Source organism: Vollenhovia emeryi, unplaced genomic scaffold (genome assembly GCF_000949405.1).
Source record: "Vollenhovia emeryi isolate VEMERY1.0 unplaced genomic scaffold, V.emery_V1.0 DF939128.1, whole genome shotgun sequence".
Lineage (NCBI taxonomy): Eukaryota > Metazoa > Arthropoda > Insecta > Hymenoptera > Formicidae > Vollenhovia > Vollenhovia emeryi.
In genome coordinates, this window is record NW_011967238.1 from 3,217,649 (window position 1) to 3,230,483 (window position 12,835).

A 12,835-nucleotide genomic window follows, 5' to 3' on the forward strand; every position below is an offset into this window, starting at 1 on the left:
CCACTTTTTTTTCTTAGAATTTTTCGTATATATGAATATTCTGAAACATTCCATTTCTAAGATTTCTCATTCTATAATTTCTGAAAAATTCTTAAAAATCTTTTTCAAATTTTATAAGGTTACGTCTAAAATGACAGAATAAGAAATCTTGGAAATCTCAGAATAGTTCAGAAATCATAAAAATTTCTGGAAAAGATATAAACTTTCTTGACAAGTGAAAAGTGTACCAAATTGTATAAAAAATCTGAAAATTGTTCAAAAAATATAAAATTATTGAAAAAATCTGAAAATTCTCAAATTTACATGAAAATTATAAAAACTTGTATGAAAAATTCTGCGAAACAATTTCACCAGAAATAGCTTAAGTCTGCATCGGAACGCTGGTACAAATTTTTTATCCAACTTTTTATAAATTTTAATATTTTTCAGATTTTTCAATAATTTTATTTTTTAGAAAAATTTTCAAATTTTTTATACAAATTGGTACACTTTTCAGAAGTTGCAAGAAAGTTTATATCCTTTCCAAAAATTTTCATATATATAATTTCTGAAATATTCTGAGATTTCCAAGATTTCTCATTCTGTCATTTTAGACAATAATCTTATAAAATTCAAAAAAGATTTAAGAGTTTTTAAGAAATTATAGAATGAGAAATCTTAGAAATGGAATATTTCAGAATATTCACATATATGAAAAATTCTAAGAAAAGAAGTGGACTTTCTCAGTATTTCTGCAAAATGTACCAATTTGTATACAAATTCTAAAAAAAACTTCACCCAGGAAGAGCATTAATATTGATATCTAATCGAACAATCCGTCCCTGCCGTCTTCGGTATGTATTCTTCCTTTCTTCCTCGATAACTGATCATCTAGGTATCTTTCTTGGATGCGCCGCGTACTCACACACGGTATAGTCTCGGTCCATACTCGTCACCCCCCCCCCCCCCGAGATTCTCCTGCTCTGCTCTGCGCGCGAACGGATCTCTTTTTCCTATTTTCCTCTAGTTTTACGCTCTTCTTCCTCTTTCCCTCTCCTTTCTGTTCTCCTTTCTATAACCGCTCTTCCGTCGTTTCCCTCTTTCCTCGCCACACACGTGCGCTGTGCACGCTTGTAAATACGCGTGTGCACGCCCGCGCATGCACGGGTATGTGTACGCACGTATACGGCGCGCATATGCGTGCGCGACTAGCGGTACTTTATCCGTAAATGTACGAGATACCGTACGATATTTTCCTCCAGAATTGATCACACTTTGCACACAAGGTGGCACATCGTCCTATAACTATAGAATAAACTCTTGACAGAATTCCATTATTGCATTATATTGCGTCGATTCGTGTCCCCTCACTATGCCTAAAGCATTAATCATGTACAACTATCTCGTGCTACTGACAAAAGATAATGAAAATTATTGAGAGAGAGGGGGAGAGGGAGAGAGGGGGGAGGGAGAGAGAGAGAGAGAGAACTGGTTTCTTCGCATATTCCATTTTGGAAGGAATAGATGCACAAATCCAGCTAAAAATGGCACTTGTATAAAAGTTTGTCATTCAACATATTTTATCAAAAACTTTATTTTATATATTTACGTAATGTTTGCTTGTCCCTTTTTCAACTTACATAAAGCATGTAAAATCCTCTTCGAGAGTAATTCCTTCCAAACAGCACAGGTGATCGAACTCAAAGAGGATTCATTTTTACATTCTTTATGAATTGTTCAAAATAAACTCGAAAAGCATTTTATTTCAATACGAATTTATATAGAAAAAAATTCTTTTACGTCCGAGAAAGAACTCAGAATTAGTGACGGTATAAACGAATTCTTTTTGAACTCTCAACTATTTTTAAAACAGAAACGGAATAAAAAAAGAATTTATCTTATAATTCTTCAGAAAGAATTCTTTTCGAATTCTCTGTGCTATCTGGGGTGACAAAGAATAGAAACCTTAAAAAATATTGATACTATAATAACATAAGAGAATGTAATTTTATTTCATCTTGAATGTCACCGAAAAATAACATTTGGAAACTTAAAAGTAGTACATATCGTAAACTAGAAAAATCAGGCATTCCATATTCGTACAACATTGAGGCCTGGTTAAAGAAGTGAACTTTATCTGGTTCTTTCTAACAATAAAAGAAATTGGTATAATATGACAAAGCTAAAGTCATACAAGATATGTAGTAACATTGAGGACAAAAACTTGCATGATAGCACACAAGGTCACTAGTATCCCAGAAAGAAAAGAAGTGGATGTTAAAAAAATTGAAAAAGAAATACTGATTGACGGCACGTTAAAAAATTATTCTTACTTACTTTCATTAAAAAAATCAAATATATAATTAAACAAAAAATACAATATATTATTAAAGCACTCAGGACAAACCCAAGTGAGCTGGATCAACGAGAGTAAACTTTTCGATACATTCAATTAACCATATCAGTGGCAGAGTTTTGATGTGCGGCATGTTGTACTTGATAGGTGGTTCGCCTTTACCTGGCACATATATAATATAATGTGTACACTTGTGCAAAGGATGACACAAGTCGTTTGCGGCGTGAAAAGGTACCAGTTGCGACATATCTTCCAAGTCTTCCGGATTTGGTTTTCTGGTAAGCACTGTTCCTTCGCCCTCTTTCACAAGTCTCACCAGATCTTCCTTTGTAATTCGCACGTCACCGACGTCGTAAGTCATATTCGTTTGCAAAGTAAAGTAAAAGAAACAATTGTTGAACAAACGTGGGTTTTTACATTCCACGTTTTGCCTTGCTTTCCTTGGGATGCCGCAAATGGGAGCGCCGTTAACTTCAAACACTTCGAGATCTACATCAGCTACCTCATCCATATCTGCTGCTAGCTGAATCCCTTTAAATAAATTACGTAATTTGGTACTGATTTACACTTATATGTATATATTAATCTTGTGCAGCTTAAATATTTATCTAGGTACAATTTTACTGTATCAAATTATTAATAAACTTTGTTGAGAACAGATGTTTATAGCACAAAGAATTACTATTGATACGTCATAATATATCATCTTACATTCACTATTCAGAAGCCAACTTCCATAAATAATTGTGAATAAAACATCAAGTGTTGATTTTGTAATATTCTGTTCATTCGTCTCTACTATGACATGTGTAACAGATGGTCTGAAATACAAAAGTTCATTAAAATATATTATTGTGCATTAAATTCAAAAAGTAAAATCAATGCAAAAAGTATTTAAAAAAGACTGGATTGTACCTATATGTTGTCAGAATTTTGAATTTTTGTCTCGCGGCCACAAGACTAAGCAATTTCTGATTTTCACTTTTCAAGTTTGATGCAAGGATCACAAATTTGTCACACGTACGAGTAGATACATCTAGCATTTGATTAAGGTTCGATACCTTTTCAGACGGGGTCCGTGGTAAATCCATGAGAAGCTCTCGCATCTCTCTTGATTTACAGTAGTCTCTGCACGGTCAAATTAAAAGATTAGGCAACAAAGCTATCTTTAAAATATTTTTTATGGCTACAATATGGTTTGCATCAGACATACATAGGCTTTTTGCCAAAGTGATCATATTGTTCTCTGTCAGCATTGTGACGCAACAACAACTTAGCTTCTTCAATTCTGTTCAATTTTACAGCTTCGTGTAGAGGTCTTCGATTTTTACGACCTGATATATCTGGCGATGCTCCACAAGTCAGTAATAGTTCACATATTTTAATATAACCAAAACTAATTGCTTCTTGCTGAAATAGTTATGCAGAACAATGGCAAATCAAACTTGATACGACATAGCATAAATATCTTTTAAAAAAAGAAAGCCACATAAAGTATTGGTATATATGATTTCTCTACCAATGGTGTCCAACCAGCATTATCTTTTGTATTAGGATTCGCACCGGCCAACAATAACTGTTTGACTCGTTCGGCATTGTTCTGTAAAATAATCATTTCTTAACATTTTCTTAAAGGCGAAAATTGTCATTTTTTTTAATTTATACAGGGCAAGGAAAAAATATCGGATCGGTAAATATCTCGAAAATAAGGCATTCGAAATAAAAAGTTATACATATACAAAAGGGTTTAAAAAGGTCTGTTCAACAACTTCATAAGTTTGACCTTGGATGACGGTGCTAAAATAAAATCAACCTCACTTTCTTTTAATGGAAATTCCACTTTTTTAATTATATTATCTTTTTCTACTATTATTTATCTGAAACATCTTTTTATTTACCTAATATTTTTTATTCAAGAAAAACTTGGACTTAACTTCTTAGCTTATAATATTTCAATAACTATTTGTTGGAACGAAAAGTGGTACAGGACTTTTTGTGCTTAATTTACTAAAAAATCTGCTGCTACTACGGTACAGAATTCCATTTTAATTTAATCTTAAAATCTTTTTGGAGCTTCCATGTACACACATCTACAAAAGTTAGAGCAGTGGCAACATATTCTTAAGCCTAAATTCAAATAAAAAATTTCTATACCACTTTTCCTTTCAACAGTTATCGAGAAATGGTAAGCTAAATATTGAAAGTGCCACAAAGTTTTCATCCCAATATTAGGCAAAAAAATGTGTCAGATAAAAGTTGTTCAAATTAATTGGTAAAAAAATGATATATTAAAAAATAAAGGTTACCATTTAAAAAATTAAGTTGATTACCTTACCTTGGCGATGCCATCCAATGTCAAACTTATGAGACTAGTAAACATTTTCAAACTTTACAACTTTTGTATGTAACACTTTCTCAAATGCCATTTTTGACATATTGCACTGATCCTTTTTCCTCACCCTGTATAATATTTGGCATGTGATTTAATTTAGATAGGATATATTAATCACTTCAAACTGAGTAAAGAGATATATTAATCGATAAAAGGAATTGTTAGACGACTTAGGCTGGCAGATGGTTTATTTATTCAGTTAATCCGACGTTTCGACCATACGGGTTGTGGTCCTTTTCAGGGAATTCAACAATAATATTACAATGTTATTGATATCATTGTCATTGAATCAAAACAAAGAGTTCTACTTTGAGTGTTACATCGGATGGACGTGCCGTCTAACATAGTTCTCCATGTGATGCCCAGAGATGGAAGTGAAGCTGTTTCTTTAATTTTGATACCAACGACGTAATATTGTTGAATTCCCTGAAAAGGACCACAACCCGTATGGTCGAAACGTCGGATTAACTGAATAAATGAACCATCTGCCAGCCTAAGTCGTCTAACAATTCTTTTTATCGTTTAACATTTACTGGCGATTCACATTCTTAAGTTGTTTAGATATATTAATGTTTGATATCTATACCTTCAAACATGCGATATGTAATGCTGTTTCCCCTTTATGATTCGGTTTATTTATATTTCTCATAGGTATATGATCCTGCTTCCTTGGTGTATGGAGTACTGTAGAAATTGTATTGTCCAATGACATATTAGATGCATCTGCAGCATTATTCCATATATCCCTAAAATGACAATTTTATACTATCATTTGTACTATTATTTATATATTTGTATATAGATAAACTAACTCTAATTTAACCTCTTTTGAATAATTTCTCCAATAACGTCACAATGCTGTGTAAGATTGGATATTAAATGATCAGGCTTTATTTCCTTTGGCTGTATTGGTACGTCGCATTTAACACATTTCGTTGCAAAGTTAATACAATCGAAACAAAAGAAATGTCCACAATTGGTGAGTCTTACGGGAGACACGGGTTTGGACCCACTGCGCAAAATAGTCACAATGTATATAGGTATATGTATATGATATGTATGTATAAGTATGAGAGTAATACATATATAAATGTACAAGTGTGCATAAAATAATATATAAAGAGATATAAATATAAAATATAGAATGATGTTGCCGGCACTCATAACAAAAACTTAACAATTACCATTTCCCACAACGAAGAACGTTCGCAAAATCTTGCAACGCACTACAAGTATTCATCCATTGAATCTCCATCTTTGTAAATTTGATCTTCTAATATAAATATTTGGATAGCACTGGGGCTCGATTCTTGTATCCATTCGATTGTCTTATTGATGAGTTAATGGCAGTTTGGCAGTTAATGGCTCCTGGCTCCATGGAGTCCATCCAGATCACTGGTCTCAATATAACACTAGGGATGTGTTTGAAAATGGATTTGGTTACTGTCGCGTACAACCAATCAGAAATTCTGTTCCCTGTTCCTGACGTTCCTGTTGCCTGTTGCCTGTTGCCTGGCATTGTGTGATGGGCTTAAGAGAGAAAGGAAAGGTTAGGCAGCATTTCGTCACATTTCTTATCTTTTGCTATCGCGCTACGCAGTCCGTCCATTGCCCACTCCCTGTTTTAATATCGCAAGTTTAAGATAGCAAATCGAAATATAACGTAAAATCTCGACCATGGCAAATAAGATTAAGGTAAGAGAGAATTTTAATATGTTTTTTAAATGCAGCGACAGTCATTAAAGGAAAATTTTTCGATTCTTCCCAGACAGCACACGATATCCTATGGGTGTCCTGGGAACATTCTTAGGACATAAGGACGTCCAGAGGATGTCTTTAAAATGTCTTCAGGAGATCTGTGCTGTCTGGGTTATATCGTACATTTTGGATTATATTTATATCCAATCGCATTAATACTATAAGGTTAACTTTGAAAATTTGTCCGTACAAAGTTTTATAATATGTTAATTACATTATATTGTTATAACACTGCATTTGGCATATTGTGTGATAGAAAAATCGACAAATGCAAAAAAACATTTTTTTTGCACAAAATATATATATTACAACATAGACTCAGCAAACACAGAACATTGCAACGTTAAGGCAACGTTACAATGTTGCTGTAATATTCTGTGTTTGCTAAACGTAAGAGTGTTTTTACTGAAATATTACTTTTCAATTTTTTAGGTGGGAATAATATGTGGCTCAGGTTTGGGTGAGACCCTGAGCAAAACGTTCAATTGTAGCAGCACCACGAGTCGCGAGAATGCAAAGAATGATTTTGGATATCCATCCAGTAATCTTTACCACGGATGCATTGATGGAATAAACATAGTGCTGCTGGCCCGGTAAAATTCCTTACAAATCCCTTCATTCTTGCTCATTTATTTTTAAAGCGTACAATCTGGACTTGCATATTAATAATTACTTTGCCTTTTCTCTTTATCATAAATTTTTAATATAAAAGATCTACTGGTTTGTTTGACAATATTTGGTTTATGTCGTGTGCATTAATAAACATTTTTTTTCTCAATTTAACACAGACATGGCGCAGGGCACATATTTAGCCCTACTGGAGTTAATTATCGTGCTAATATAGAAGCATTGCGGTGTGCTGGATGCACCCACATATTGGCGTCCACCGCATGTGGATCGTTGACAGAGTCTATCGGTAGGGGACAGTTGGTTGTGCCTGATAGCTTCATAGATAGAACCAATTCCAGAAAAGGTACATTCTACGACGGTTCATCTGCCAAGTACAGCGGTAAGTATATAATGTATATTCTTTTTATTAGTATGTATAGTATGTATCTAATGTGTTCTTTTTTAAAATTGCAAAATTCTTCCACGCAAATAAAGTACGCATAAAGACAAAACCAGGGACGGTCGACTTTATATAAAAAAACGAAGAGCAATTAAAAATACCTCTGTGAACCTGGCGTCCGACTTTTTTTGAAAAAAATTTGTTTAATACCGGAAATGGTAGCCTTTCGTTTGTAGTTGATTGTAGTAAAAGAAATTTTGTTTATAGTTTTATGGTTTACAAGATATAAAAATTTTTTAAATAACCAACATCCGACATTAAGATTTCTCAAATCCGCTTGTTTAGGCTTCTTTAGAATCGTTTGTAATTGATTCTAGTAAATTTCTTTTCGTTTGTAGTTGAACCGTTCAAAAGTTATAAACAACGAAATTCCCAAGAGGCAACTTTTTTATTCTTTGAGATATTCAAAATTTACTTGCACAGTCTTTTTTAGAATCGTTTGTAGTTGTTTGTAGTGCTTTCCGTTTCGATAGTAGTTGAACCGTTAAAAAGTTATAAACATTTAAACAAATTGCCTGAAACTAACTGCTAATTTTTAAGATATTCGAAATCCGCTTGCAGTTTTCTTTAAAATCGTTTGTAGTTGATTGTAGTGCTTTCCGTTTCGTTTGTAGTTAAACCGTTCAAAAGTTACAACAATTTACAACATTGCAAAATCGGTAACTTTGACTCCTGATGCGGTGCATTAAATCTGCTTGCGGGAGCCTCTTTAGAATCGTTTGTAGTTCTGAAGAATTCTGCGCAAGTAGATTTCGAATATCTTAAAATTGGCAAAGTGAGCTGTTTGTAATTTTGTTTAAATGTTTATAACTTTTGAACGGTTCGACTACAAACAAAACAGAAAGCACTACAATTAACTCTAAAGAGGCTCCCGCAAGCGGATTTGATGCACCCCATCAGGAGTCAAAGTTACCGATTTTGCAATGTTGTAAATTGTTGTAACTATTGAACGGTTCGACTATACAAACGAAACGGAAAGCACTATAATCAACTACATACGATTCTAAAGTGGCCCACACAAGCGGATTTGATGCACCCCATCAGGAGTCAAAGTTACCGATTTTGCAATGTTGTAAATTGTAATTTGAATGGTTTGACTACAAATGAAACGGAAAGCACTACAATCAGCTACAAACGTTTCTAAAGAAGCCTAAACAAGTGAATTTGAGCAATCTTAATGTCGGATGCTGGTCATTTAAAAAAATGTGTACATCTTATTAACCATAAAACTACAAACGAAATTTCTTTTACTACAATCAACTACAAACAAAAGGCTATCATTTCCGTTATTAAATTTTTTTTTAAAGTCGGGTGCCAGGTTCACAGAGGTATTAAAAATATCACTTTATAAACGATTGAGGTTTAGAAACTTGGTGTTTTAAGTATGAAAATGTTTTGATATGCAGTCCGCAACTTGTGGTATTATTTTTTGCATAAAAGCTAATAAAAAGAATTGCAAGCGCAAAAACAATATTTGACTGTGTCAGTAAAAATAATGGCTGAAGGATCCTTTTAATATATAATCTTTAAAGTATGTTACTTATGAAATTAAAGGGGTATGCCATATGCCAATGCAGCCTGCATTTGATCCGCGTACGTCGGAGATCTTGTTGCAAGCAGCAAAAAAGTTAGGATACAACGTAAGAAAGGGTGGAACGGTAATAACTATCGAAGGACCGCGCTTTTCCTCTAAAGCAGAGAGTAATGCTTTGCGTCTGTGGGGTGGACATTTGGTCAACATGACTATATGCCCAGAGGTCTAAATGCCATGATAAACTTAAACATAGACTATTATGTATTTGGCAATACTATAACATTTACTTTTTCTAAAATCAGGTGTTTCTAGCGAAAGAAGCCGGTCTTTTGTATGCAGCTGTAGCAATGGCGACTGATTACGATTGTTGGAGGGAAAGCGAAGATCATGTTCATGCAGCCGACGTATTAGTTGTGTTCAGGCAAAATGTTGATAAGATAACGAATGTGTTACTAGAGGCAGTGAAAATTATTGGCTGTGGAGATTGGGAGCAGGATATTCTTAAATTAAAGGTAATATTTGTTATTTGTATAACAGTTGTGCATCTATAATACAGTACTGAAGATGTTGACAAAGGAGAAATTATTTTCAGGAGTTAATTGAGAGCAGCAATGTGACTGCAAAGAAATAAAGCTTCTACTTTCAGAGTGGAATGAAGAAACTATGCCTATATATAGAATTATAAAAACAATGTCAAAACTGTGTATATAAGATATATAGAATTTCACAAGTTTTATGAAATTTCCACACATTCCACAAATGGAAATTTTGATGTCATTTATATACAGGGTCTCCCATTTTAACTTGGACAGTAAAATATCTCAAAAACTAAGCCCAACAAACTTTCAGACGAAAGTTGTTTAGCTTCGAGAGGAACATAAGATGATGTCATTAATTTGGCCTTGAATAGTTGCTTGAAGGTCAAGTGAAGGTCACTTTCAATTTTTTTAATGGAACCCCCTATTGTTTATTGTACTATCTTATTCAGCTAATTAATATGAACAACTTTTGTCTGAAACATTTGTTTATTTGCCTAATACTTTTTGAGATTTCAAAAGGAAATTTATAACTTTTTTAATGTTTAGCTTATGATATCTCGATAAATGTTGTATGATGAACAATAGGAGGTTCCATTAAAAAATTGAAGATAACCTTCACGTGACCTTTAAATGACTATTCAAGGTTAAAATAATGATACCATCTAATGTCACCCTCGAAACCCAACAACTTGTCTGAAACATTTTTGTTTGCTAGGCTTTTAGTTTTTGAGATATTTTACTGTCCAAGTTCAAATGGGACATCCTGTAGAAATCTATTATATGAAGGACCAATTTATTTTATAATTGTTATGGCGCAAATAATAAGCTTGAATAAAATCATTACATAAAATAGTGTTTTGTATATATCTTACCTTTTGTCACTTGAAACATCTTATCTGGCTATATGATATATCGGGATATAATTAAAACAGCTACGAGTCTGTGATATACAGGGTGATTCAGGAAGAAAGGTCAATATTTTGGGAGGTGATAGTATCGGTCATTCTGAGCAAAAATGTTCATATGAATATATGTCCTATTCCCCACTGTTTCCGAGATAGAGCTACTTAAATGTACAATTACAAAATTAATGTCAATAAAGAAATACTACATACTATTTCTAATATTTATTGTTAAGTGGTTTTTTACAAATTATAATAAATTTCCAAAAATTCCACCGTTAATATTAATGCATTTTTCAACTCTTGTGTGAACATGGCGTGTTGCTCTCAACGCCACTTTTTCTAATCGGTGGATTGGTCGGTGGCAGTGCCATTAATTGGTGTCTAGACCTAAGCCCGTTGGATTTTTGTTTATGGGGTTGGATGAAGAGTGAAGTCTACAGAAGAAAAGTGAATACATGAGACGAACTGCTCGTTAATGAATGCTAGTGCCCGCATAAAGGAACGTCACGATGTACTCAGACGAGCAACACGCCATGTTCGCACAAGAGTTAAAAAATGCATCAATGTTAACGGTGGAATTTTTGAAAATTTATTTTTGATCCATTGCAAACTTCCACATCGGCGGACCACATGAAACCATGGATAGACGAGTCCGAGGACTAATTGTAATAAGTTTTATCACAGTTGAGGACAACTGTAGCGGCCGAATGGCCGAATGTACAATAGTATTGCGTTTAGTCATGATGTGGTATTGTTTTGCTATGTTTTGAAACGATGCAAATCCGAGGAAACTGCGTACGACTGTCGGCACGATTGATGATGCCGTACGGCGCGTCGTACAGGTGATACGTTTTTTTTTCATTGTCTGTGATGTATCGCGACGTTACGTCTGTAAAAAGTAGGGTTAGAAGATGCAGACTTTGATTTTCGGCTATAAAAGACAGGATCGAGAGCGTCAAAATAGCTCCCGGGAAGCTTACAAAATTCGACAAAACAAGCTTCCAGCGAGTTAGTACTAGTACCACTCATTGCCGCGCACGGAGAAATCCTGGGGAGCTAATAAAATTTTTCATAAACTTTACTTGAACTTTAGACGAACTCGCACGTAGCTCCCTGGGAGCTTCATTTAAGCTCGCAGAGTTTTTAAAACATGTTTTCTGAACTTCCTGCGAGCTTAAATGAAGCTCCTCGGGGGCTTCTATGTCTGCTTTTGAGAGTTCCCTGGGAGCCTCATTTAAACTCCCTTGCGAGCTTAAATAAAGCTCTTAGAGAGCTCTCAAAAGCAGACATAGGACTCCTATGATAGGAGCTCTCAGGGGGCTCCGTGCGAGTTCGTTTGAAGTTCAAATGAAGCTTATGACCAATTTTAAGAGCTCCCCGGAGCTCCCCGGGAGTTCCCCGTGCTGTGTGGGATGTGTAAAAGGTAAAGAGTGATACAAGGAATTAGATTGATATCATATCTGAAGATCTAGTACAAACAAAACGATGTTTGACAATTAAACTTAATATTTATTATCTATACAATTATATTTACCTATACAATTTGCAAAAGTCAATTGACTGTATGATCGTTTGTTTAAACGTATCTACATAATTGAACTGCCAATATATATGTATCCTCTTCTTCTTATTACATGCTACATCTCGTTTCTTTGTGTAAGCTTAAAGGAGCAGACAACATTTAATCAGTATTGTCATCGATTTCCGCTGGTATAATTTACGCTTAATTAAAACATTGTGCATTGTTCTGCACTTTACAATGATCTTGCAACTCAAAATATAATATGAAACCATGGACGCTACATATATGGATTTTTCTTATGTACAAGCAATTTACATTATAATCAGTGAGAAAAATTAAGCTTGTAGCTTGGTTTAACATTAAAGTTCTTCAAAAAATACATTTTTATGATACATATTTATAATATAATATAGTAAATATATTCACAAAAGAGACCTATCTTGTGTAGTTTATAACTGTGTCAACTCAAAAATAACCACATTTAATTTACAAATAAAACAATTGGTAAAAATGTAGTTTGCATTTTAGAATTATTATAATCAATAGCAAGTATAAACTTGTTAGAAAATATAAAAATCGATATACTGTGTTCTGCAAGTATTGGAATTTGAGCTTTACAAAATAAAAAAAAACTTGAAACACGTTTTTACCAATTATATTTTCAACTAAACTTCGCTGGTGACATATGATACCTTAATTCTGTTAAAATATTTGGGCGCTATAACAGTGGCTATAATATTTATATATTTTAATTGAATAGTTTATATTAAAATTCTTAGAC

At 33.7% G+C, this 12,835-nt stretch overlaps 2 protein-coding genes across 3 annotated transcripts; one reads left to right on the top strand and one right to left on the bottom strand.

The window, feature by feature from the left end:
* Positions 1-1,555: 1,555 nt before the first annotated feature.
* On the bottom strand, positions 1,556-6,071 carry LOC105568695 (BRCA1-associated RING domain protein 1-like). 2 transcript variants are annotated; one of them, XM_012024562.1, is made up of 9 exons: positions 5,912-6,071; positions 5,551-5,739; positions 5,314-5,473; positions 3,855-3,935; positions 3,549-3,745; positions 3,251-3,463; positions 3,047-3,156; positions 2,328-2,866; positions 1,556-2,216 (listed from the first exon to the last, which is right to left on the bottom strand). In XM_012024562.1, the coding sequence occupies exons 1-8, from the start codon at positions 5,980-5,982 to the stop codon at positions 2,376-2,378; spliced, it is 1,512 nt and encodes a 503-aa protein (XP_011879952.1). In that variant the 5' UTR covers positions 5,983-6,071; the 3' UTR covers positions 1,556-2,216; positions 2,328-2,375. The 2 variants fall into 2 exon arrangements, with proteins under 2 accessions (XP_011879952.1, XP_011879954.1); XM_012024564.1 differs by lacking the exon at positions 5,912-6,071 and having other exon boundaries at positions 5,540-5,622.
* A 250-nt stretch (positions 6,072-6,321) lies between these two features.
* LOC105568696 (S-methyl-5'-thioadenosine phosphorylase-like) lies at positions 6,322-10,056 on the top strand. Its single transcript, XM_012024565.1, has 6 exons — positions 6,322-6,422; positions 6,918-7,078; positions 7,274-7,494; positions 9,109-9,311; positions 9,391-9,600; positions 9,681-10,056. Exons 1-6 carry the CDS (start codon positions 6,405-6,407, stop codon positions 9,717-9,719), a joined length of 852 nt encoding a protein of 283 aa, XP_011879955.1. The 5' UTR covers positions 6,322-6,404; the 3' UTR covers positions 9,720-10,056.
* Positions 10,057-12,835: the final 2,779 nt, after the last annotated feature.

What these genes read in the sequence shown, in the direction of transcription:
- LOC105568695 (XM_012024562.1), bottom strand. Translation starts at nt 5,982, where the DNA reads ATGGAGATTCAATGGATGAATACTTGTAGTGCGTTGCAAGATTTTGCG. An exon ending in ATGCTGGTTGGACACCATTG is followed by an intron (nt 3,746 to 3,854) that starts GTAGAGAAATCA and finishes TAACTATTTCAG; the next exon opens with CAAGAAGCAATTAGTTTTGG. An exon ending in CACTTTGGCAAAAAGCCTAT is followed by an intron (nt 3,464 to 3,548) that starts GTATGTCTGATG and finishes TTGACCGTGCAG; the next exon opens with AGACTACTGTAAATCAAGAG.
- LOC105568696 (XM_012024565.1), top strand. An exon ending in AACATAGTGCTGCTGGCCCG is followed by an intron (nt 7,079 to 7,273) that starts GTAAAATTCCTT and finishes AATTTAACACAG; the next exon opens with ACATGGCGCAGGGCACATAT. An exon ending in AGGATATTCTTAAATTAAAG is followed by an intron (nt 9,601 to 9,680) that starts GTAATATTTGTT and finishes AATTATTTTCAG; the next exon opens with GAGTTAATTGAGAGCAGCAA.